Source organism: Grampus griseus, assembly GCF_964374135.1.
Source record: "Grampus griseus genome assembly, chromosome: 4".
Classification (NCBI taxonomy): Eukaryota; Metazoa; Chordata; class Mammalia; order Artiodactyla; family Delphinidae; genus Grampus; species Grampus griseus.
In genome coordinates, this window is record NC_138997.1 from 96,880,928 (window position 1) to 96,907,912 (window position 26,985).

At 37.7% G+C, this 26,985-nt stretch overlaps 2 protein-coding genes across 5 annotated transcripts in view; one reads left to right on the forward strand and one right to left on the reverse strand.

Moving 5' to 3' along the window:
• Positions 1–13,065, forward strand: part of KCNIP4 (potassium voltage-gated channel interacting protein 4) — a gene marked incomplete at its 5' end in the record, with an annotated part of 525,330 nt that extends 512,265 nt beyond the window's left edge. For both annotated transcript variants that reach the window (XM_082653963.1, XM_082653962.1), the window contains 4 exons: positions 6,897–7,004; positions 9,112–9,216; positions 9,856–9,918; positions 11,655–13,065. In XM_082653963.1, the coding sequence (XP_082510089.1) occupies positions 6,897–7,004; positions 9,112–9,216; positions 9,856–9,918; positions 11,655–11,702 (324 nt within the window). In that variant the 3' untranslated portion in view covers positions 11,703–13,065. The remainder of the gene's footprint in view (positions 1–6,896; positions 7,005–9,111; positions 9,217–9,855; positions 9,919–11,654) is intronic.
• PACRGL (parkin coregulated like) overlaps positions 7,883–26,985 on the reverse strand; it is a 78,225-nt gene continuing 59,122 nt past the window's right edge. For 2 of the 3 annotated variants that reach the window (XM_082653965.1, XM_082653964.1), the window contains exons 4-10: positions 26,324–26,391; positions 24,561–24,651; positions 21,683–21,817; positions 21,100–21,207; positions 17,439–17,519; positions 14,476–14,573; positions 13,419–13,684 (exon numbers count right to left, since the gene is read on the reverse strand). In XM_082653965.1, the coding sequence (XP_082510091.1) occupies positions 14,517–14,573; positions 17,439–17,519; positions 21,100–21,207; positions 21,683–21,817; positions 24,561–24,651; positions 26,324–26,391 (540 nt within the window). In that variant the 3' untranslated portion in view covers positions 13,419–13,684; positions 14,476–14,516. Of the gene's footprint in view, positions 7,968–13,418; positions 13,685–14,475; positions 14,574–17,438; positions 17,520–21,099; positions 21,208–21,682; positions 21,818–24,560; positions 24,652–26,323; positions 26,392–26,985 lie in introns of those variants that run through there. The other variant, XR_014296719.1, reaches the window with a different exon arrangement.

Below are 26,985 nucleotides of genomic sequence, written 5' to 3' on the forward strand. Positions count from 1 at the left end.
AAGTGAAATAAATATAATTTTATATATAATATATGGCTTGTACTATAAGTATATGCCAAAGTATGCATTAAAAAAGAGTGGGAATATTCAATGTGAACAGGTGATAGGATTATGTGTGATTTCAACTTTCTTCTGTAGTTTTCTGTATTTTTTACCTACATCAAGCATGATATTTACATATACATTTATTATATATTTGTGATTTTTGTTTAAAACTTATTTAATTTTTAATGGCCTTCAGGGAGATCAAACCACTTTCCTCTAGCTTAATGTGGCTGGTTTCATCTTTTAAGATATTAAATTACTTAACTAGAATTGTGTATCAATCAAGGTAAGTATTTTATCTCTTTCACCTGATAAAATTAGGCTACAAATCTTGGGAAATATACATTTTTCCTTTTCAGACATGTTGATATCTTTTATTAGTTCCAAACAAAAATGCAAACTTTAGGTAGTACCTGAAATTGTATCCTTCAACCACTATGGAAGTTTAACTCCAGTCAAGGGAGGTCATATCAGAGAAAATAAACAACTTTAAAAATTTTCCTAAAAATGTAAAAGCAAGCATAAAGTAAGAAATATACTAAACACATGTATGACTTTCCAGGCCTTACCTGGGTCCAGTCATGTATACCATCTAGATGGTCTCAATAACACATACTCTCTCAAGGCTGGGTCTTTGATGCAGCTCCTAGTGTGGGAATGGTGGGCAGAATGTATGTAACCAGCACTAAGGCACCAATTAAAGGTTTGGTCGATAAACAGAGCTAACTATAGAACAAGACTAGGTTATTATAGGGTCATTTCTCTATGCCTTTTTCCTTCTATTGCCTTTATCATAAGATATTAGAAACCAGAATTCAGTACCAATCCCCATCTATCAGTTTTGTACATTAGGGAACAGATGTAACCTTCCACAGACAAAAGTAAGGTGATTGTGAAAAGTACTCTTGAGAGTTGTTTGGTTTTTTTTTAGCCTTGTAACTCCTGCTTGACAGATTTCAATTACCATTCAGAAAAGCATGGAGCAAGAACAGTACAAGATACCTTGAGTCTTTCATTTTCCTTTTGCACAAATAGTTATTTCCTGTTCTGAAATAACTGTTTATTGATATCATCCTGCAAGATGGTATATTAAAAGAGAGAGGGGTGTTCAAGGTTCATAGCTATCTTTCAATGTATGCAGTTTCAGGATACATAGTATTTAAGAGAAAGATGGGAATTAGATGTCAGCTTGTGAATCAGGGTACTTTTTTTCACAAATAATAGAAAATCATACACTAACAAAAACAATATAACTGTATTGGCGAATAAGAAGTCCAGGGGCTTCCCTGGTGGCACAGTGGTTAAGAATCCGCCTGCCAATGCAGGGGACACGGGTTCGATCCCTGGTCCGGGAAGATCCCACATGCCACGGAGCAACTAAGCCCGCAAGCCTGCACTTGAGCCTGCACTCTAGAGCCTGCGAGCCACAACTACTGAGCCCATGTGCTACAACTACTGAAGCCCGTGTGCCTAGAGCCCATGCTCCACAACAAGAGAAGCCACCGCAATAAGAAGCCCGTGCACCGCAATGAAGATTAGCCCCCACTCACCGCAACTCGAGAAAGCCCACACGCAGCAACAAAGACACAACGCAGACAAAAAGAAATAAATAAAATAAATAAATTTAAAAAAAAAAGAAAAAAAAGAATAAGAAGTCCAGAGATAGGTCTGGCTGCAACCTAAGAGTGGGCTCCCTCGTGGTTACAAGAAGATGCCAGCAGCTCCTGAGCTCCAGGCTTGATTTTTCCCCAGGCAGGAAAGAAAAAGCATCTCTGTCATACCCCTTCCTAGCAGAAGTCCTGAAAATCACTCATGTAGACTGGGTTCAGTTGCAGGCCAACCACAGATCCAATTGCCTTGACCAAAGGAATAAAAGGTGCTTCCTGATTTTGCCCAGGGCATGGCTCCATCACTAGAGCCACAGATGGAGTGCGCTTCCACAGAATTGGATGGAGCACCAAATGGAAATAGGGGCCAACTAGGGAGGCAAACAACAAAAGTCCACACATGACTTTAAATCTCCCATTGTTGCTCTGGCCTATTCTGCTTGGTGATGGGGCCAATGCCAGTGATGGTTCTTGCAGGCCAGTGGTTCTCGAAGTGTGATCCCTGGACCAGCAGTATCAGCATCTCCTTGGAATTTATTAGAAATGTAAATTCTTGAGCCACACCCCAGACCTAATGAATCAGGAACTCTGGGGTGGGACCCAGCAAGCTGTTTTAGCAAGCCCTCCAGGTGATTCTGCAGCAATCTACATCTTGAAAACCAATGCTCTAAGCATATCTTCATGGATGTTGTGTCCAGCCTCTCTTTTCAGCTAAAGGCATAGAACTATTACTTTGTGATTTGAAGTGACAGGTAAGGATTATATTGATAACCATCCACCTCATCTGGCTTTTCAAAATTGTCCAGCAATCCTTCTCTGGTAAGCCTACCTTCCCATGCTCTGCAGTGACTATTTTATACCTTCCAAAAAAGCCAAAGCTTATATAGTTTGCAAGTTGTATACTACACAACTCCAAGGAGGGTCATTACCTCTTAATTACAGTATATTATATACTACAGGTTTAAATATATTACAACAATTTTCCAGCAGATGGCAGAAAAATATTTTGAGGGAGCTGCAGCTTCCCGTAATTTGCACAAGTCACCTTATTGTCCAGGAGCAGAGCTGCCTCCTTGTCTCTCCTCAAACCTTCAGTTCTTATCCTTTCCACCATGTCCTTCACTCCCAAGCAGACAACACCCATTAAAGGTCTCAGATGAGGACTCGTTCATCTTCCCACCTCTTCTCAGCTGTGGGCATCTGCATGGTGTTCTCCTTCCTTCTGTATTAGCTGAGGAAATGTGCCTCCTCTCTTCCCAGGGCAGACCATCTCCATCTCTCCCACCATCGCAGGAGTAGTCCACTTCTCTCTCTCTCTCTCTCTCTGTCTTTTTCTCTCTCTCACACACACACATCTTTAGTATTGTCCTCTTTTTAGATTCGTCCCTCCAGTGTTTAAAGTGCTCATCTTCAAAACTCTCTTCTGTGATCCTGTCCTCCTCTTCAGATATAGCCCTGTCCCTCTGTCTTCACATGCAGCCATGGTTGGTGAATTTTCTAACAGTCTCTATCACTCTTTGCTCCCTCCCCTCCACTGAAGCTTCTCCCTTTAGTCACTGGTGACCTCCATGTTGCTGACTCAGTAAGCTCTTTTCATTCCCCAGAAGATTGGTATCAAGATGAATCATCCTTTCCTAGTGAAATGCTTTCTTCTCTTGACCTCTCTTACCTCCTGAGAAACTTATTTTCAAGATTTGTTGCCTGCGTCTCTTCTTTTTTCTGCCTACTAAGGAATTCTTGTGGCCTCCTTTATAACAGCAACGGAAGGATTAAAATACCTAGAAATAAATATAACTAAGAAATGTGAAAGAACAACTTGGAAAAAACAAAAGGCCTTAAAATGTATTAGAGTTTGGTGTGCTGAATAAAGACCCACCAAAAATGTCCACATCTTAATGTCCGGACGTAGGATGTGTTATCTTTCATGGTAAAGGAGGTTTTCTGCAGGTGTGATTAAGGATCTTGAGATGGGGAGATCACCTTGGATTATCTGGATGGGCCCAATGTAATCCCAAGGGTCCCTGTAAGAGGGAGGCAGGAAGATCAGGGTAGCAAAGAGGAGATACTACAACAGGAGGTTGGAGTACTGTGTTTTGAAAATGGAGGAAAGGGCCACAAGCCAATCAATGCAAGTGGCCTCTAAAAGCTGAAAAAAGCAAGAGAACAAATTCTATCCCTAGATCCACTGGGGAGACTGCAGCTCTGCCTCCAACTTGATTTCAGCCCAGTAAAACCCATTTCAGACTTCTGATTTACAGATCTGGAGGATAATAAACAAGTATTATTTTAATCCTCCAAATCTGTGGTAGTTTGTTATAGCAGTAAGAGGAAACTAACATACTCAATGACAAACACAACCTGGACAAGGGAAAGGTTTCTTATTGTCTTGAATAGGAAGACTCATCAACATGTAGTTGTCAGTTCTGCCCAAGTTGATCTGTAAATTTACCTCCAGCTCAATAAACATCCCAATGGGGGTCAGGTGGAATACTTAAATAAGGAAAAATGGAAAGAAAATAGCTGAAAAAGAAGGGTTAAGAGGAAATAGCCCTTACAGCTATTAAAATTACTAAAATGTTTTAATAATTAAAACAATGTAGTAGAGGTGCTTAGATAAACAGATATACTATGAAATAAAACATAAGTTCCAGAAATATAAATACATAAAAGAATTAAGGATATGATAAATCTTGCATCTCAAATCAGTGGGTAACAAATAATATTGTGAAACCAGACAGCTATCTAAAAACATTGGGTAAATTCCAAATGGAATAAAGATTTAAATGTAACAACGTAAACCTTAAAAGTACTAGAACAAAAACATGGGAGTATCCTTTTATAACTTCAGAATGGGAGAGGTCTTTTCAATATGACAGAAACCAAAAAATATAAAGTAAAAGGCTGACAAAATCTAGAATATAAAGCTAAAAAGATGCCTACTTTACAAAAATCAATGTAATAAAAATTGAAAGAAATGATAAACTGGGAAACAATACTTGAAGATATATCCCAGACAAGGGCTAATTTCACTAATATGTGAAGAGTTTCTATAAATCAAGACATTTGGAAAAAATGCTCAAATTTATTCATAATAAATAACAAATTTTAAGTAATCTGAGAAAGAAATATTAACCTTTAAGATTGAAAAAGATAAAAAATTTGATGGCATATAGTACTGACAAGCTATACTATTCTCATATACAGATTTTGAGAGGGAAATTTGGGGGGAAATTTGAAAATAACTAAAATTTACCAATGTTCAAATCCTTTGACCCAGCAATTCCACTTCTAGGGACTCATCCTACAGATATACTTGTTCAAAATGTAAGTTATGTATGTATAAGGTCACTCTTTGTGGCTTTGTTTTTAATAAGATTGGAAATCTTTAAATATTCATCAATGGGAGATTGGTTAAGTAAACTATGATATATTCATACATATGCAACAGTGAAAAAGACAAGAGTTATTTCCAAGATTTATTGCTAAGTTAAAAATAAAATAAAGTACAGAACAGCCTGTTAGACTATCATTTGTGTAAATAAATATGCCTTACACTTGTATATGCACAAAAATTCTTTGGAAGTGAATACAAGAAGCTACTAACGCCAGTTGTCTAGGGGAAAGAAATAGGGTGACTAGGGTCCAAGAATGGGAGGCATACTTTTTATCAGTAATCTTATATATTTTAAAATTTTGAACTACATGAATGTCACCCATTAAAAAAAAAAGCATTTAAAGAAATTAAGACAGGAAAACAATTACAAAATGTTGGAATGTAAAAGTGTAGAGAGAATACAAATTCACCCAGAGGCCACTTCTGCATTTCCCTTTGTTACAGGGAAGAACAAAATCTGACTACATGTTGGATCTGTTTCTTTTACTTTAGCTTTTGCTTCCCTGTTGCTTTTGTTCACTAAAAGGATACTGTCTATACATAATGGCCTGCCTCGGGGAACACTGCCCCTCTGCCTGAATGGTAAACCAAAGTGCCTTTGTTCAGGGAAGCATCCTGACCCTGTCCACCTGTGAATGGCTGCAAGAAAAGAAGAAATTAACACATCCCCTCCCTGAGGCTGGCCATTCCAGGAGATATTTGCAAGACTCATGGCCTTTTTACTTCACTTCCTCACCTCCTCCCTCTCTCTGTTCTATAAAAGAAACTGGCATCCAGACCCTGATAAGATGGTCTTTCTGAGACACTAGTCTGCCATCTTCTCGGTCTGCTGGCTTTCCGAATAAAGTCATATTCCTTGCCTCAACACCTCGTCTCAAGATTTACTGGCCTGTCCTGCGGGGAGCAGAGAAGGCTTGGACTTGGTAACACCTTCTGCTCTTTCATTCCTACCTAACTACAGATTGTCAGTTCTATGTGAGATCAGAATTCACCATATTGTAATGTTAACCCTGCCTACAGAACAACAAATATATATGAATTTGATCAAGTTAATCTGGTTTGCCTGCCGTTCAGTCATATCAGCCTAACAGTGATACTGACTGAGGTTTCCATTTACTTGGACAAACACATAGCCGATGCCCTTGCCAGACACTGTTATAAACAGCTTAACTCCTTTAATCCTCATAAAAAATTTAAGAAGTAGATACTAACATATCCCTTCTACAGATATGAAAATAGAGGCAAAAGGATGGTAAGTTGTCTGAGGACAGAGCTATCAGATGAAACAGCTGGAATTTGAATTCAGGCAGCCTGGCTTTCAGCTCCATTCTCTTAACTTCTGCCCCCATGCATATTATAACTTGATTTCTAAATAAAGCCTTCAATTGGCCTGTATCTTAAGGACAGCTCATATTTCTTGTTAGCAGATCTTGTTCATGGGAACTGTGTTATGTATGTGCTTGTATTTTTAAAGTTACAATGTTATTAGATTTTCAGTAAAAGAATTGTGTGCACTTGTAGTGGAAAGTAATACCACTTATACACATGCGTCTTGTTGTTTGGGTGTCTGTTCTGACACAATTTCCAGTTCCAAGGTTGATTTAAGTCACAGTTTCCAATTAGAAAGTAAGAATAGTAAACCTAAGGAGTGGTTTATGCCCACAAAAAATCTCTGGAAAAAAAGATAATCAGGAACACATGGACCATTTTGCTATAAATAAATGGTTCAAAATCCAGAGGGTTGTAACCCTTGCTTCCATCATTTGACAGAGAATTATATTAGAGTTTGTGTTTTACTTTTCTTTTTTAGAAATGTCATATCAAATTATATTTTTATTTTTATTTTTTAGGATTTCATCAAGGGTCTTTCCATTTTGCTCCGGGGGACAGTACAAGAAAAACTCAACTGGGCATTTAATTTGTATGACATAAATAAAGACGGCTACATCACTAAAGAAGTAAGAAATGCCTCACCAACACAGCTAGCTTTCAGACCATTTTCATTTTTTCACTTCAAAATGTTAAACAATCGCAATTATTATTTTAGAACCACTTTTTCAGGAAGTCTAAAATATTTTCTGTAGTGCTGGGGAAATATTCTGATGAAAAATTTGGAATGCTAGAAACAGTTTATGGTTAATCTTCAAAGTAAATATAAAACATAGAAGGAGGGCTTCCCTGGTGGCACAGTGGTTGAGAGTCCACCTGCCGATGCAGGGGACAAGAGTTCGTGCCCCGGTCTGGGAAGATCCCACATGCCGCGGAGCGGCTAGGCCCGTAAGCCATGGCCGCTGAGCCTGCGGGTCCAGAGCCTGTGCTCCGCAATAGGAGAGGCCACAACAGTGAGAGGCCCGCGTACCACAGAAGAAAAAAAAAAAAAAATAGAAGGATTACATCCTGATTTCCTAATAGCATTTTAATGAATACTGTACATGGAATAAAGATAGTAGTTGGAATCAAATAGGAAGAAAATATATCCACACGTTAGAATATTTGGCCTGTAACCTTTTTTCTATCATATAATGTGGTCCATATGGAAACAGATGCAATTTTAAAATCGTGTGGATTATGTAGTGACCTGTACTGTGTGGGAAATGACCTGATGTGATAGTGGAGCCCCAAATAAATTCCCACGTGGGCTATCTAAAAAGGAAGCCTCACAGACCAAATTCAGATGCTCATATCAAGTGGTTTAATAAATTAATTTAAAACACAGCAAGAAGCAAGGGGGGGGCAGGATGGGGTAAGATAACAAATTTAGGATGGAGTGGAGGTAGGGTTGAAAGACCACATTACCTGAAGCCTGGATGTGGTTCAATGTCCATATGTCCTCTTTCTCTCACTAGCTTTCCCCCGAGTTGAGTTTTGAGCATTGGGCTCTTCAAATAGAAGGTATCTTGGGCCAATGACATCAACTTGCTCTATTGAAGACACAGGGACAAGTTCACCTGACCACAGTTACAATGTGACAATTAACCTGATCAATGGCCATGGGTTTTATTTGTTGAGCAGAAGACACATGGGGCCAGATGGGTCTCACAAATGGGTGGCTTAATTAAGACCTCATGAGTATTAAGTATTCAGGTATATCGAGCATATCTCCTGGATACTTAGTGTCTCTTGTATATTTAGTACACAGTAAACATTTAGTACTCAGGTGCCTCCAGGATATTAGGTATCTCTTGGTCCTTTGATCCCTTTCTATCCCTTTCTATGTTTAACATAAACATGCTGTTCTTACCATTTACACCCAACACATCACATGAATTCTATGTCAAACAAACTTCTATGCTCAAAACATCTTAAAGGGCTTCACGTAAAATTTACAAACTACAAATTGCTTTATCATTTAAAATGGAATTGAATACTCTCAGAAGTAAATATATATTACGTCCATATTATTGACTTAATCCATACTCTTCTGTGGAAACTTCGATATGAAGGAAACAAGTGTAAACAATAAATCTGAATGTCTAGGTTAACTAGATATTATTTTCACTAAGATTGAAAATTACAAATCAAAAACTAGATTTTAATTTAAAAAATTAAAATTTCGAAGTGTTTCCACGGTCATATTTTGACTAATCTACATGTGTGACTTTAGTTAAAGCCACAGTAGGAAAAACACAATGAAAACCCTAATGAGCTTTGAGACTTATCAGTTTTAGTATAATTCTCATGATGTGGAGTTTATTTTATTCTCAATAAACAGAAATTGATAATCAACATATAAAATATATAATAACTCAATAAAGCAAAGATAGCCAATGTGAAGTCTAGAGAAGTCCAAACATTAAACCAGAATGTTTCTTTCCTGATCATGTTAGATACATGGGAATTTTATTCATTTTGAAACCAAGATCCGACTTGATTCTTACATTCTGATTCTGCTGCTTTTAAGGCATAAGGCCATTGGCTTTTCCTCTGGGATAACCAAGACATTTAATGAAGAATCAAAGAAAAATAAAAAATTTGAAATTGAGTAGGGATAATCTGTCAAAGCTTCTCGGAGTGGTTTATTTTCACATTGCATGAGGCTTCATGTGACTGCCTTTTCCTTTTCAGGAAATGCTTGATATAATGAAAGCGATATACGATATGATGGGTAAATGCACATATCCTGTCCTCAAAGAAGATGCTCCCAGACAACACGTTGAAACATTTTTCCAGGTAGGAATGCAATAGAAGTCAGAGAGGAAGTGAAATTAAGAGCAAATTTCCTGATGTTTGCAAAGCATCATGATGATTCAAAAGAATGTACAGGAAAATAATTTTTACTGAAAGAGACAAAACTATAGAATATTTACCATCATACTAATTTAGTAATTTTGGTTTTGAATTTATCATAATATTGATAACTCCACTTATTGAACACTCACCATGTCCTGGATAGAACACCAAGTAATTGCCACGTCTCATATGTTTTGGGGTGTTTGTTTTCATTCATTTCTCACAAGCCCCTATGAGGTTATTTATAAATCCTCATTAGCCCCATCTCACAGATGAGAAAACCAAGGCTCTGAAAGTTTCAGCAAGTTGCCTGAAGTCTGTCATAGCTGGAGGGCAGGATTTTACTAGAACAGAGTGACTCTAGATCTATACCACATTCTATTGAAAAGGCAACAGCCTAAAATCAGTCAGCCACGATTCTTATCACTAAGAAGCTACTAGTTTGTGCTCTGAAGCAGTTCCTCCCCATAAAATAAGCAGCTGGGCTTTCTTTTCATCAGCTTCAGCTTGTTCAGTTCAGGGTGAGGGTATCAAGGGGTAAGTCTGAGCAAATTTTTTTGTTCTTTTCTTCCTGAACAGAAAATGGACAAAAATAAAGATGGAGTCGTTACCATAGATGAATTCATCGAAAGTTGCCAAAAAGTAAGTAACGATAGTAAAGGAACTATCCCTTTTGCTTCCTTAACAGCTGAACTTGGTCCTTCCAGCCAGCCACCATGAACTGAGCAAAGTATAAAGATCATATGCCTAAGATCACCACTTCTACATAGCTGAGATGAGTAAGCCTACCACTGTGAAAACAATCACCAATTTGCACATTCAGTTCATCAGCATTCACTGTCTATCGCAAGGCAGGCTATGAGGGAAGCCCTGGAGAGATGAAGGTTGCACATGTGTGTTTTTGCTCTTCAGATCCTTTACAATATTCATCACTGAGGATAAAACATATGTGAGACTTGAATTGTTCTTTCCCCAGAACTAGCATATAACATGTAACTTGTCTACCGTATCCTCCACAGATTTAGAATTCCAGTACAGCCAAGAGTGTATCACTGGCCAAACTTATATCCGATTTCTAAGAGAAACATCATTGCTTCAATGTATGTGGACAACAGATGTCTTTGGCTGAACCAGTAATGGTCTTCAGTCACAAAATTAAACAGCAGAAAATTCTCCCTGAGGAAAAGTCCATGTGGTTCTCCACCATCTGGTGGCAGACCAGTATTAGCATACCTAGTTATTTGACTTGACGTGGGTAGAATCACGATTAAGAATTTTTAAAATAATTATGGAGACAGGACTTCCCTGGTGGCGCAGTGGTTGAGAGTCCGCCTGCCGATGCAGGGGACGTGGGTTCGTGCCCCAGTCCAGGAAGATCCCAATGCTGCGGAGCGGCTGGGCCCGTGAGCCATGGCCACTGAGCCTGCGCGTCCGGAGCCTGTGCTCCGCAACAGGAGAGGCCACAACAGTGAGAGGCCCACGTGCCGCAAAAAAAAAAAGAAAAAAAAAATTATGGCGACAAAGAAGTTTGCTGGTGCTTTAGTTTTTCTCATTATTTTCAAGTTGATATACTTTCCCTTTCCTGATGCCTGCCTTTTTCTCAACTCACATTTCAATACGACGGTCTTTGAACGAACTTAGTGATATCAACCTACTTAATGGTGGTATTGTTACTTGGCATCTAGTAGTGGAAGGCATCATTAGTTCTGCTACCATTTTCCACTGCTATAAACAGTCACAATCTCCAAGTGCCCCTATCCTGCCCTAAGTCTGTCCCCCTAAGTTTCTAAGGAACATGCTAAACTGCAGACACTGGGCAATGGTTTCTCACAAACAATCCTTTCTCTGGCATTGAGAGACCATTCATTTTTAAAGATTCCCAAAGTCCACACAGATTAGCCCTAACAGACTCAGAAAGAGAGGTGTAATTACTGCAAACCTGTCTCCTAAACCCCAACCTCCAATCTTTATGAAGTTGGCTCTTGGCTCATACACAAACCCTGTATCCTTCCATGTGTACAAGTCTCTGTGATTTGGCGGGCGGTTACCTAAAATGCCACAGTTTGCATTGCTCGCTTTGATTATGCTCTGCGCCTCTCCAGTTTCCATGCTGGCATTCTATTAATAATTTGAGAAATAGCCCCTCTTAACACCGAGTCAGAGTTAAATAAAGTGTTTAAAGCCTAGTAGACTCAACAAAATGGGCTCTCCATACTTATCTGTGTGGAAAATGGGTAGAAGAGTATTTACATTTGCAGACCCCTAGTATCTGAACATTTGGCATAGGCGTTGGTGGAGGGTGGCAGTACTTAGAGGCAAAACAGTGCACTTTCCTTTGCCGATATGGTGAACTTAATTCCACGTTTTCTCCCTTACAGGATGAAAACATCATGCGCTCCATGCAGCTCTTTGAAAATGTGATCTAACTTGTCGAATGCGTCCTCAATCAGACAAATGTGAACGATTCTATCACACAAAGCTGGAGCTACCACTTTTAGCATAGATTGCTCAGCTTTACACTGAGGCATATTATGCAAACAAGCTTTGTTTTAATATAAAGCAATCCCCAAAAGAGTTGAGTTTTCCATTTATAAATTTGCATCCTTCTCATAATGCCACTGAGTTCATGGGATGTTCTAAGTCAGTTCATACCCTGTGAATATTCAAAAGTAACAGGATCTGGCATATAGTTTTATTGATTCTTTAGCCACAGGATTATTGAGGCTTTCACAGTATCGGTGATTTTAAAATATCTGTGTTTTTTGCTATTCATTTGTATGTATTCAGCCCCAGGATTTTAAATGGTTTTCTGACATACTGGCATCTGCACTTAATTTCCAGATATTAGTTTTCATGTTTGTATGCTGTAATTCCATTTATACTTTAAGTAAACAAAACAAGGTTACTACAATTGGAAAAAAACAAACAAACAAACACACAGTCCCAGTTTCTCTGGATTTGCTTCCTTCTGTTTGTTAAAGACATTCATTTACCTGGCATTTTTTTATAACATGAAACAAGTCAGTTTATCACCAGATGTCAGCATATGCCTAATAAAGCTTATTTAATAAGCATTTCTTAATTTTTCATAATACATATTACAGCCAAGGCCTACATGATGTATGTAATTTTGGATTTGTTCAGTCCTACAGGTTGACTGTTATGTCACTAAGTGGAAGTCCAAGAAGGTGTGAAACAAAGCAAGGATGTCCACAGGCTTAGCAAAGGGTCAGGACATCTGTCATCCAGTATGTGGCAATGCTTAGCAACAAGTAATCCTTAACTGCATTCAAGGCCTATTCCATCCTCTTTCCTGACTCCCTCATGGCACCTTTACATTAGATGCCATTTAGGGACAAACAAACCTTTGCTACCCTAATGCCTACCAAGAACAAACAGCAAGCAGAATTCACTTTGAAAGCACCAGTGATTCCATTATATCGAGAACTATAATATCAAAATTTAATAGAAAAGGAATATAAGTGCTAAGCAACTCATCTGGATTGTATTATGATTTAGCTCATCATAAAACTCCAATAATTCAGATTATTTTTAATGATCTTAAGCCAAAATTGTAAAGTTGCCACAATATTACTAAAGATACACACACCTTCCCTGTTTGTTTTGCAGAAATATCACAAAGACCAAGAGGCTAGAGTAGGAGGAAATTTGCAACTGTCTTTGCAACAATAAATCAGGTATCTATTCTGGTGTAGAGATAGGATGTTGAAAGCTGCCCTGCTATCACCAGTGTAGAAATTAAGAGTAGTACAATACATGTACACTGAACTTGGCCATCACGTGTTTGTGTAAATTCAATGTGCACATTTTGTATTTCAAAAAGAAAAAATAAAAGCAAATAAAATGTTTATAACTCTACTGTCTATGTTACAGGTCTTTATTACAATAAATTTTATAATTACTAGATTAAAAACGTTACATTTTTCTTATGGCATTTTTCTAAAAGGTAGAGATCTTGGTCTTTGGGTGGAGCTAAGTGCAAGGATAGAGGAGTCAGGGCAAGGCCAGTGGGCAGGCAGGCCTGTGAGCAGATGCGACCTGAGGATGTGACTAGACACTTGAGGACAGAGTGTGCCAGCCAGGGGACCAGGAATGATAGGAGCTCTGAGGGAGGAGGAGCATTTCTGCTGTTAACACTCTTCAGAAACTCCTCGTATTTTAAGTTACATCCGTGAGATTGGATCTGAAATGAGAATTACAAAGAGATCACTCTTGGTACCTGAGGATGGAGCAAAGAAAGGGTGTTCTCCGAGGCTTCTGGGACAGAATATTGCTGCCCCTAATCTCCAGCCCTTCAGAAGTCTGTTAGCCTTGGATTTGGTGTGGCCAGCCGGGTCCCTAACGGCGCTCTTCCTGCCCAGATGTTTCTCTCCCTCTACTCCTTTCCCTGTAGAATGATCCAGAATCAGCTTCTGTAACATCAACATTCAGAGCTACACTTGTAACTTACGTTTTAAAAGCTTTTTCAACTGAATTAATTGTTAAACATAAGCAAGCACAACAAAATCACTGAATACGTGTAAGTCTTTTAAGATTTTAATTTCTGAGTATCTTCATGTACTGAATATCAGTATTTTCAGACTATGAATTACAAAAATAACATTTACTTAAATTAATACCTAAAGTTTAGGTAGTTTTAATGATTTGTAATAAACAACCATACTTATAAGAGAACTTACACATTAAAAATTTTTTTCTTAAAACTAGAATACTCAAAATTATTTCCAAGGATTCTACGTTATAAAATACATATTTACAAACAATAATTAACAGTGAATTCACAAATGTTTGTCCACTATTTGAAATTTTCATAGACTTGATAAATATAAAACCCGGAAATGGCAAAATGTCTAAAAGTAAGTGCATAGCTACACACGAACTGTATAAATGTTATATATAAAAGGCACTAGAAAATATATACAAACACATCCATTGTAAACCAAATAACTTGCTCACACAAACCATAAAAAATATGAAAAAATAAACCCCACGAGATTGTACTATTATAGAACTTATTTTTTAATAGTTTTCCATCAACCACTCTTTTTTTTTTAATGAATAACTTGTACTATGATTCAGTGGAATTGTGTATACTCATCTAAAGCCAGGAATAATGAAGGGTGGTTGTGATTTACAAAAGAATAAAGTGAAGTGAATCTGAAAAGGTTCTGTGCATACCCGTGGTCAGCGTTTAACACCTGTCACCAGGGCTAGTTTCTTCAGCAGTATATGGAGCAATAGGTTGGAATTTTAGATTTGATGATGATAAGGCTTCCCTGTCAACAGAAAAAAATTTAGCCTCATTAGTATCATGCAGGGTTCCCCTAAGAGGTACTACATTTGCAGGAGCATGCCTAAAAAAGTATTCAAAACTCCAAACACACAAAATGGGATAGGAGCAGAATGATGGAAACAGAACTTTTTTTCTGAGTTAAATAAAATATACGTTGTCTCTTTTTGTGGTTTAAAAATATTTAACTAGAAAAATAGTTAGGAACCAGACTACCAGTACTTGAATCCAGCTTCTGCCAGTCACTTCACTGTCAAATCTGGGGCTAATTACTTCTCTGCATCTCAGTTTCTAGCTCTTTACGGGGGGATAACAACAAAAATCCACCTCTGAGGGATGTAGCGAAGATTAAATGAGTTTAATGTCTAAAATATACTCAATAGAGTACCTCTCATGTAATAAGTTCTTACTTGCTCGATAAAGATCAGGATGTATATGTGTATGTATTTTTTTCAAGACTAATGTGTATATCGTTTAAAAAGAAAATTAGGGCTTCCCTGGTGGCGCAGTGGTTGAGAGTCCGCCTGCTGATGCAGGGGACACGGGTTCGTGCCCCAGTCCGGGAAGATCCCACATGCCGCGGAGCGGCTGGGCCCGTGAGCCATGGCCGCTGAGCCTGTGCGTCCAGAGCCTGTGCTCCACAACGGGAGAGGCCACAACAGTGAGAGGCCCGTGTACCACCAAAAAAAAAAAAAAAAAAAACAGAAAAAGAAAATTAAATCAGGCTGAGAATGAACCAATTTCAGTTTAAGGCAGATAGCAAACTGATTAGTTCTAAAAAATGACACTGGCTGTCTGTAACTGATATTTTAGTTTCTCTAGAAGTTGAGTCTTTTCATCATTGTGATACACGTGAGCCTTAAGAAATGAGAAACTATAATATTGAGAAGAATCTCTCATAAAGACTCATCTCCAATATTTAAAGAAAGAGAAAGATGTAAACATTTAAGTTTTTAGAAAGGAAAGAACATCATTAATTTCATGATGGATTATAAAGTACCTAAAGCAAGCACAATAATAATTAAGCCAAGGGGAAGTCTTTGATATGTGATTGAAACTTCCTGTTGCAATTACATTAATTATTACTAAAATATTATGTAGGACATTAGAAGGGGGAACAAGAAGATCAAAAGTATGAGGGAATAAACGACACTTAATAGTCCTTATAACTTCAAAATCTTTTTAAATTCTGTATTAGCATGATTAAAAACTAATGAGATTGAGTGGCAATAAGAGAACTTCCTTGCTAGCTATCACTGGGACCCTTGGATTGGTCACCTACATCCTCAGTATTCCCCCTCCAATTCCTAGTGTGCTATTTCTAACCTGTATTTACTCAAAAACTATCCCCTCCTCCACCCCCCCCCCAAGAAATCTAACCTGCTGGGCCCACCCCTTTCTAATCGCCCATGTCCCATACCAGCACAGGATGTGTGAAAAACATCTGGGGAGAGTTTCAGATTGAAAAGCCTTGCCATGTTATTTAGCATGTGTTTATCTGCATTTCACAGAGAGGAAAGGGCAAATTATTTCGCATTCCAATTCTCAGAACAACACATTTGTAAGCAAGAAGAATCTCCTTTCTGCTGGGAAGGGACACTGGATTGACTGCGGGATGATTCTGTGCATCTCAACAAGGTGTCAGAAGGCTAACCCTCCGCCTAGACCCACACACAACAAAGAAATTCATCATCTAGTAGCCCAGGGACTGACTTCCTCCTCATAAACTTTATTCTAGGCATTCATCATGAAAAGAATATAGTCAGTTTTAAAAGTCACTGAAATTGGTCAAATTAAGTAATTTAGGCAATGCTTAAACTCAAACATCTGCCGTTTTAAGATTGTATCGATCATGCAAATTTTCTTTATAATCAAATACCTAGAGTGTAACTAAGTTCTACAATGTTAAGATAATCACATACAACTCTATCATTAAGATCTGATTAAATGTAATCTCCAAAACATGGTGGAATTACTACTGCATTATGGAAATATTTCCAAGACTAGATTATTTGAACACTTCTTTCAAGTGATGAAAATTCAATTAACCCAGTTATTTCACAACACACAGACAGTAATGCAATCCCCCACGGCTCTGCACCTTCTTGCAAGCTAGACTAGTCAGCTGAATCATTCCTCTGTGTGCATGTGAGCATGCTCGAGCGAGCACACATGCCTTCCAGAGAGAACAACGCAGCCACCTGGGAACCTCATTTCAATCTTCGATTATGGGCAGATTGTAAATTTTTCAGACAGAGAAGATGGCAAATGAAAGGAAAAATAACACTTTTTCTTCAACGAGTTAAGTTAATCCCTTTGTTTTCTGAATTTCCCAAGGGTCAAAGCAAAAACATCCAAAATACAAAATACAACCAAAATTTAAAAAAACGTACAGCTGTACTACACAGAGTGTGGTACAGTAAGCACGGTGCAGTGCACAGGCCCTATGTTAACCTGGGTCTGAATCCTCGTGCTTATAAACTGTGTGACCTACTGTATAGCACAGGGAACTATACTCAATATTTTATAATAACCTATAAGGGAAAAGCACCTGAAAAAGGGTACACACACACACACACACACACACACACATATGTATAACTGAATCACTGTGCTGTACACCTGAAACTAACACAACATTGTAAATCAACTATACTTCAATTAAGAAAGACAAAACAAAACTGTGTGACCTTGGCAAGACAGAAACTCTGAGCTCTAAAATGAGAATTATAATATCAACTCCACGTGGTTACTTGAGCCTGAAGTGAGATAATATATGTTATTCAGTCAATTTCATAGTACAATTGAAATGTTTAAAAAGTATGATTTATGGGGAATAATGTTCACTTACACTTCCACCATGCTGCTCCAGCTTCTGTAATGCAGTGGTGATTGGTTCTTTGAATTTCTTGTCTCTTAGTCTCCTGGAAAGCTTTTCAAATAAGATTAAGGGAATGAAATGATTTGAAAAAGTAACACTATTCACTATAAACATAAGTAAAACTTCACTAATAGGCTAACTAGAAATAATACCATTGAGTCTTTACTGTATAGTAAGTACATAAACCCCACTTAATTTGTTTTAGATTTCAAGGAAATCATCAAGGAATGAGATGTTTCAAGGAAACATCTCATTAAAATTTACATATAATAGACACCACTGTATTTGTTTAAAAAAATGGATTTCTATTATCTGAAACAATACCAACCCTACAAAATCTACTACAGTACTAGCATACTGTAAGTTTTCCAGAGTAAGTTTTCTAAGAAATTGTATACATTCCCATTCTGTAATTTGCAAGAGCATCTGCAGGACTACGATGGAAAGCTAAGCTTCTAAAACACACGTGTTTCCTACAGTTAAAAAAGGAAGAGACAACAGAACAGAGCATTTACATGAATAACTCGGTTAACAGTGGCAGGCAAAAGAATCAGACTAAAAACCACAAGACCACCTATCACCCCCAGCTATGTCCTGAAGGGGCCTCCTTGGACAGGTGCTCTGGCTAAGAAGGGAGAGAGCACAGGTGAGCGAGAACAAGAGCAAAGAGAGAAACGGCGCAATTCAGGCCCTCAGGCACAACTCATAACTGTGTTCTCCCACCAAGTGTCTGCAACACTCACCCAAAGACCTAAACATTTCAGCTACAGCAGGACTTGCTCACGGCTCCACCTTCTGGGGATAAAAATGGGGCCCAGGCAAGAATTCCTCATTGATCAAACACATAAAGCCCCTGTCCTAGAGTAGGTTTCTGGTTCTTCCTCTTCCCAGATCTGTGAGTAACCCCGGCATACTTCCCACCACTGAGCACTGAGGAATGGGTCCTTTCAGCAGGTCATCAAAGGTTAGGGAGGGTCAGAAGAGACACCCAGAAAGATTAAAAATGTGAGAAAAGCAACTCTAAAAGAGAGGACAGGCTGGGCTTATCAACATCCTGGGGATGAACAGAAAAGGCACCTCTTATAGATCTTAAGTTTGCTTTCTTTGAGACCATGTTCTCAGGCATGGGAGTGCAGGACAAACAATGAACCACCACCATCAGAACCACCACAGATGCCCATTTACAAAGTACAGATTCTTGGTCCCACCCCATAAATTGCTCTATCAGAATCGCAGGACAAAGGCCCAGGTTCTGCACTTTTAGCAAGATTCCCAGGTGATTTCTTTCTTTCTTCCTTCAAGTTTGAGGATCACTGTCCTAGGGTCAGTGGACAGTCTCTCAGAGTTGAAGCTCAGAAAGGATATGACTTATTTCACATATGAAGAAAATCAGTTGTATATAGGTTCAGTAACTGGTTTTGAAATTCTTTTTCTAGAAGACGAGTCCTTTCTTAAAATAAACACCTAATGTAGAAGTTTATGAGACATGAAAAGTGGAGCCTTTCTGGCTGAAGGGGGTGGTGGATGAGGGGAGGGGAGGGAGCATCTAGCGCCTCAGTGGTCCTCATGGTATGTAGCTAACAGACCAGGGACAAACTTCCACATGTCCTGTTTCCAAGGATCTCTCCTCTGTGGAATCCCACTGGGGTGTGAAGCCCAGTGTGGTAGCTAGGTCTCCCCAAAGTGTTGCCGCCCCATGAAGGGAAGAGGTCCTTTCAGTCAGTCCTTGTCTTAGGAAAAGCAGAGCTGTGGGCAGGAATGTGACTGACCAAAGATTAATGCTACCGTCCCTTAAAAAAAAAAGAAAATAGTTTAACTGTTGATCTGGTCTTCTCCCTCCGCCAACACTGGGCAGGAATGGGAGGCTGTTTAGGAAGCTCAACTTCCAGTTGGGGGAAGGATCCTTTTATCTCCATGTCACTTCCTCTTCACCTCATCCTAATTCTCTCAGAGGACGTCCTTGCTACTTATTTCTCCCCCAAACAAAAACCAACCTCCACAAGGACAGGGGGCATATCTGGTTTTGTTCAGCATTATATTCCCTGTGCCTCACATGATACCTGACACAAAATGGGAGGGCAGAGAACAGCAGATTTATGTTGAACTGCTGAATGTTTGAAGGAAGCAATCAATCTACAATGAGTCATTCTACATATTACTGTGAAATTTCTGTAGTTAGTCAGCCACAACCCAACCTGCTGACCTGAGGGTGATAAGCAAGGATCTGCCAGGATTCTCCTCCTTCTGTCCTGAGACTCCCCATATGTTAACATTTGAGAGTCTGGTCTCACTCTGTCTTCTCCCCACCAGACCCATGGTGAGACTTTATCTCCTACCATTTCTAACCACAGCACCCCTACTTGCACCACCACCCCTTCTTTCCATAGGCTTAGCCAGGTGGTTCCTGGGGTGTATTAGTCTATCTGCAGAATAAGAAGTTAAAAATACACTTCTAGGATCTCTCCGGTGGATGGGTCCAAGAAAAAAGTGGAACTGTGATCAACATAGATGTCTCTGCTCTGAACTACAGAAGGATGCATGCAGAGAAATTCTAGCTACAGCTTATCCCAGCCAGGACTTTAATCTTTCTTTCAGTGTGTGCGGTAAAGGATTAACTCTGCATAAAGAAAGGCTTGGTCCTTGCCCCTGGCTCCTGGATGGAAACCTTGAAGCTCTTGGAAGGTCCTTCCAGATAAGAATGTCTTTGCTTACCTGGGGCCTTGGGCCACACCAGATAGTCAATGCTAACAAAAGTGATTTAAGTGGGGGCCTCGGGCCACAAGGTATCAGCTCAACTTCTAGAGGCTGGAGACCAAGGTCAACCAGGCAGGCAGGCGGTGATGCCATGTGACAAACTTCTAATGAGAACCCTGGACACCCAGGCTCAGGTGAGCTTCCCGTGCTGGCAATACTCCATGCATCATGCCAGACGTCACTGCTGGAAAATGCAAGCACTGGCCACACAGCTCCACTGGGAGAGGACAACTGAAGCTCCACACCTGGTCTCTCTCAGCCCTGCTCCATGCACCTCCTCCCTTGGCCGACTTCAATCTGTATCCTTTCACTGTAATAAACTGCAACACTGAATAACAGCTTCTCTGAGTTCCATGAGTCCTTTCAGCAAGTTGTTCAACCTAAGGGTGGTCTTGAGGACCACTTGAACTGCAGAGTACCCCAATATAAGTTTGTGATATGGTTAAACTACTCCTAACAGGAAAATGTCTCATCCTGAATGCTAGAGACTCACTAAAAAACTTACAATGTGAAACAAAGAAAAAGAAAAAAGATGAAGAACATCACTTTGACAATATCCAATTCCACAAGAATACGTATAAGCTCTGCTTATAATTCATAGCCAGTCCACATAGGCATGAAGTCCTCACACTTCATTAATTTTTGTCCATTCAACTTCTGCTTACTTTGATTACAACTCTAAATTTGCTCATGTGGCTGCTTTCCATGTCCACTAGTAAAAATATTTTATGAACAACTAGGTCTGACGTCTATATTTTTTTGGTTAGGATGATAAGGTTTTCTTAATGTTTTGAATCATTTTAATGATTAATTTGAAGCCATTACATCAAGAAGAGATACATATACACAATCCCTACCTAATCTTTTCAGTACTTACACTTGTAAGCAGATGTTTCAGATGGTCATTTAGAGAAGGGCCAACAACGACACTTAACTGTACCAGAGCATTCAATCCTCTTTCAAACACTTCATCATCCAAGTGGACCTGGGGAGGGTTGGGTGGTTAGGGGTGCACAGGCAGGGACAGAAAGAGGGGAGAAGGCAGGATGGGTGAGGAGAAAGGGCAAGCAGGTAGAGAAAAAGAGATTGAACATTCAGTCCTAGAAGATAGTCAACCAAACCCAGAATTTAAAACATAACCTTTAGTACAGGACATCTAGAAGCAAAAACCAAATTTGGCTTGACTGAAACATTAATTAAAATATGTTGTAGCCTACGGAAAGACTGATTTGAGGTTCATTATTTTCTCTAATTACTCAAGATGTCCCTTTTTACCTTTTAGTACATCCTCCCAAGGTGTCTTCCAGGAAGTAATCATCTGGCCCTGAATAACAGTGGCCTAATTCTGCACACACATCAAAATCACAGGTAAAGAACAAATTTGCATATAATTTGAAAGAAAAAAAGACATGAAATATTCTAAATGTACCACAGAAAGTCTAAAGGAATAAAGGACATACCAGAGCTGCCTTCAGCACAGGAATCAGTCTAGGAAGCAAAGGCACAGCTTTTTCAAGAGCACCTGTGACCAAAAGTAATTCTCTAAAACCCTCCTTTGACACAAAGGTGTATGGATGTTTAGTCTCCCTCAGACCCTGCCAAAACAAAGACAAAAACATGATTTACTACCCATTTAGTGATGCTAATACCAAAAAAATTAATCCTCACTTGTGTAAGTAAAAATCAAGTTTTATTATTTTCCTATTTGTGAAATATAATTTCAGTAATTACAATTTCAATTAAACTAAGAAATCGTGGAACACAGGACATACATGAGGCAGGAGGGATCCCTAACCAAGAAAAGAAGGAAAGGAAAAAGAATAAGAAAAAAATAAAAGGAACAGGAAAAATCAAAGGAGAAGTAAGGAAAAGTAAAAGAAATAAAGAAAAAGAAAACAGAAAAAAGAGAAAGGAGGACAGGTGGGAGAGGAAAGAAATAAAAAGAAATAAAGAGAAGGAAAAAAAAACCTCACTAGGATACTAAAAACATGTTGTATATACTCCCAAACACTGCCTGAAATCAGAGCAAATTAGTCTAAAATGTATGTTAATAAACTCTACTTTATGAATGCAAAATTACTGGACCCCTTATCTTAAAGGTGATTTTGCAACTTGTTTAATGACTTTCTAAAATATTATATTTCCTTCATATTTAAATACTAAGACAAACCTTATACTATGTCTAAAATGCATTGTAAGATATCAAATGCCATTTTTAACATCAGAATGTCAAACAAAAATATGAAAAAAAAAACACTGGAAATCATTTCTTACTATGCCTTTCACCCCAAATGTATTAGGAACAATTAGACAGTAGTCTTTTGATGTAACTGATCACTTTGAGTCAGGATAAAATAGGTACCTTTTTTGAAAAGATAAAACAAAGAAAGAAATCTAGAGGGGTGGGATAGGGAGGGTGGGAGGGATACGCAAGAGAGAGGAGATATGGGGATATATGTTTATGTATAACTGATTCGCTTTGTTATACAGCAGAAACTAACACACCACTGTAAAGCAATTATACTCCAATAAAGATGTTAAAAAAAAAAAGAAAGAAAGCAATGGCAACATTCCCTCAGTTTGGATAATTATTATTTGGAATAACTATAACCAGCTGCAGGGTCATGCCTAAAAATACTAATTTTCAAACAATTTGTCCTTGAGACCAAACTATCTGCTTCCAAACGGTGATGAAGCACTTCTTCTCCTAGATGCTGTCATGCTTTTGAAAACTATGATGCCAAGCACACCAGCACCATTTTGGAACACAGGTTCTATGGTCTTAGGAGCACCCCTATCCTTTTCATTTTAGAGATGAGGAATCTCAGGTCAAGAGGTGAAATGGATTTAAATAGTGGTGGTTCTGTCACTATTTCCTCATTATTAAATGAGTGGAGTTTACCCAGTACACAAATAAAAGCATTGGTGTTTGGAAAACGGGTATTTAAAAGACTGACTTTATGAGGTCTAAACTAAACTCAGAGTCCCTTTGGGGACTCCCCAAGTTAAAGCACTCCCCGTTCCTTGTGATTAGCTAGAGTATGTTTGTAAAGGTATCACTATAGTTTTGATTCATCTAAAATATTGTTTGCTACCATATATAAAAAGTTTAAAAAAGAACTAATGAAATATTAGAACATCTTTAGTTTTCAATACCAAGTTTAAGAGACTAATTAAAATTTAATTTCAAAATAGGCTACCCATAAAAATATACTGCTTATTACACCAAAATACCTTTGGCAAGCTGAGGTACAAATTAAGAAAAGCTGAGACCTAAGAAAATTCGGCAGTCTTCAGTAGTAACTGTTATGTCCATTTAAAAGAGTAAGTATACTTGGAAAACTAAAGGAGGAACTAGAAATTCTAAGGATTCACTATAATTAAGAAATCTCAATCAGCACAATTATCTACTTTTCTGTTTTGGCGCCACCTGGCCCTCCCCACTAGTTTTATAGGAAAAGCAAATGTTTCTTTAAATGAAGGAAAAAAGCTTGAGTTTTTTCTGTGTCGTATTTTATTTAGATTACTTATTACTGTATGACTTATCCTAGAGGCACTGCCTATTCAGATTAATACCATCGAAGCTCTTGCTGACGTTCTTAACATCAACAACAACAAAAATGATCCTTAACTCTTAAAGAAGACAAGTATCTCAAAGGTTAAGTACAACTGGTTAATTCACTTCTCAACTTCTGACTCTAACTCTATACATTTATAAATAATAAAATTCACAGGAGATATCACTGACTCTCTTCAAGCTAATACTATGCCAACTGTTTTCCTGAAACAAATGTTAAATAATATAAAGGAACCTATCAGCAGTTTTTCTAAAATCCTCTACAAAAACCATCTCCATAATATTCTACTTAAAATGTACCAGTAGGCAAAAGCCCAGAGAATTCTCCCAAAGAACATTAGGTAGGTAATATCAGTTCCCTAAGAAACATATCATATTAAAGGTGCCTGCTTCTATAAAGAAAGACCAATCAGTAATTGTTATCTGATGCAATATAAGTTCAAATCAGTGATATTCTCCTGATTTGACTAATTCAATTTGATTCCAAGAACTTTTTTTTAAATTAAATATGAATATTTTATCCACTTATCTATAAATACCTGTGCAGATTTCATGTTTCATGTTTAATTTCATGTTTATAAAGCTGTTTAAACAGTTTAATAAACATACCAATCATAATTAGTTCCTAAGGGAACGTGGTGCTTTAATACTGTTGTTTGGCTTTTATTTCAAAACTATTTACTGATGAGTTACAAAATAACATTTAACACAATTTAAAAAATTTGTTTTCCATAAACATTTAGGAAAGATAGAGTATTTACCTCAGCTAAAGTAATAAGAAGAGGATCAAATGGAAGCTTTTCAGGAGGACACTCCCACTGTAACCTGTGTTTTACTGAACCATGGACCAATCTAAAATATAAAAGGCAGTGCATGTAACAAGGACAACATATATTAAGCAGTGATTATCTAACATATACATATTCTTTCTAGAACATAATCATATTAGAATTATTTTGTAACATGTAGGAATACTATGACCTTAAATGATGTTACAAAGGCATCTTATAAAGCAATAATTATATATTTATAATCCTACAAATTCCTACTCTTTTAGCAAAATTGTTTGGTGGCAAAACTAAACTCCACATTTGTTTAGCCTACAATTTTGGAGTTCCAGCATGTTGCTATTTGTGTCTTAATGCAAATGTTACAGTTGATATGTTTCAGTTATAATTATAACCAAATAATATAGACAAAACTATAGCAAACCTACCACAAAACATGCAAACAAAATGTGATAATTAGCAACAATGATTTTTTAATAAGTAACATTATTTTTCAGATGTAAATCATTTAACCCTAACATGAATAATCTAAAGGCAAGCCAGGTTTTATCCCTGTTAAAGAGAAGAAAACTTAGGCCAGGAAGGTGCAATGGCCCATGCAGGGTAACAAAGAGGCAGCCCCTTGAATTAAAGTCACTGCTGCTGCTGCTTTTTTTCTTTTTAACAGCCTTTATTGAGACATAACCAACATGTAATAAAATGGACATTGTTATACAGTATAGAATTTGGTAAGTTTTGACGTATGAATACACCCATGGAACCATCATCACACTCATGACCGTGAACTTATTCAACACACTCAACTGTTACTTCACGCTCCTTTTGTAATGTTCTCAACTTGACACCTTCTTTTCATAATAGCAAGAAGCCTCGGCAAGACTGTTTTTACATTTTTAGCAATAATAAATTCTCAGAATGGGGAGGGGGTATAAGACCCTTAAAATAGAGTTTCAATTCAGAATGCAAGTACAAGATAATAACAACAATAAATTAAAGAATGCTTCCTGAGCTTATTTTTCACTCCTAGCCCTCCAAATCTGAAAATACCACTAAAAACTACATTTCTTTAACTTTAGAACAACAAAAAGAATGTTTTGATTATTCTTTCCACAATGAAAACAAAATTTTCTATCATCTATAACAGGCTAAAACTGGTTATACTTAGAAGAAATTAATGTTTCTCAGTAGTGAAATCTTAAAATGATATCACTCTATTAGTAACCTGCATCGTCTGCTTTAAAATAGTTTTGATCTCTATCCAAGAGGGCTACAAGAACTGCATCAAAAGTAAACAAAAACAGCTATATTACTCATTAATAAGTATAATTTCAATAAATAAAATTGTAAATCTTTGATTTTTGAAGTATAATTAAAAAAATAATGAAACAATTTCATTAAATTGTCAACTTCCAGTTCACGAACAAAAAAGGATTATTTATTTGAAATTCGCCCAAGCCTATGAATGCTTAAATTGTTTTAGAAACTGGTTCATTCAATTTCTTAAATTATTTGGTGGTTTACTGTACATCTATCAGTAATTCTGTTTTGGAATTAAAATGATTTTCTTCAACAATGTCCCAGGATCTATACCACTCCAACAGCCAAAGTATGAATAAGTCACCATTATTTCAACCTCCCTAGTAAATAAATTTTTCAAAACTTTAAACTGAAAACTGTATTGATTTTACTCAATTATTTTGAATAATATAGTCAATTATAACTTGTACTGATCTTACCTGCAAGGAACACCTCCCTTAGAGTAAATAGCTGCAAATGCAGAAGGGGCTCGTGACTGTTCACCAAACTGAAATAAAAAATGACAAGAATACAATAAATATTACTATCACCTCCACTTTGTGATACCTAATCAACTTCAATCCTGTTGCGGTCAGAGGCAGATGGACACCCTGACTTCCAAGCCACCACGCTCATATCAAGTACAACATCATTCTACTCAGAAAAATGGCTAAGAAAAATGATCAATCCTCTCAATACTGAAACCACAACCACAAACGCATTTTGTATATTTCCTTTTACCCTTAACTTGTTTCAGAAGGTTTGAAGGTAGCTGAAACCATATATAAAATAAATATACTATAGATAAATATTTTTAAATATAAATACTATAAACAAATACAATAAAGATAATAACATCTTTCCACCCCTTCTGCACTGTGACCTTTCAAAGTGAGGACTAAATGGAGAAAAGGTGTACAGGGAAAGTATAATGTGTTTTCAACCTCCCACACATCTCCTACTTCTCCTCCACTCAAATATGCACGGTCTTGGATGGTCAGAGAACCTGTAATTTCTCCAATCTGGTTTTGTGCTTCAATAAAAATCAAAGTCTTAGGATGAACAGGAGTGACAGAGTTGAAGACAGAGCAAGACTCTCACA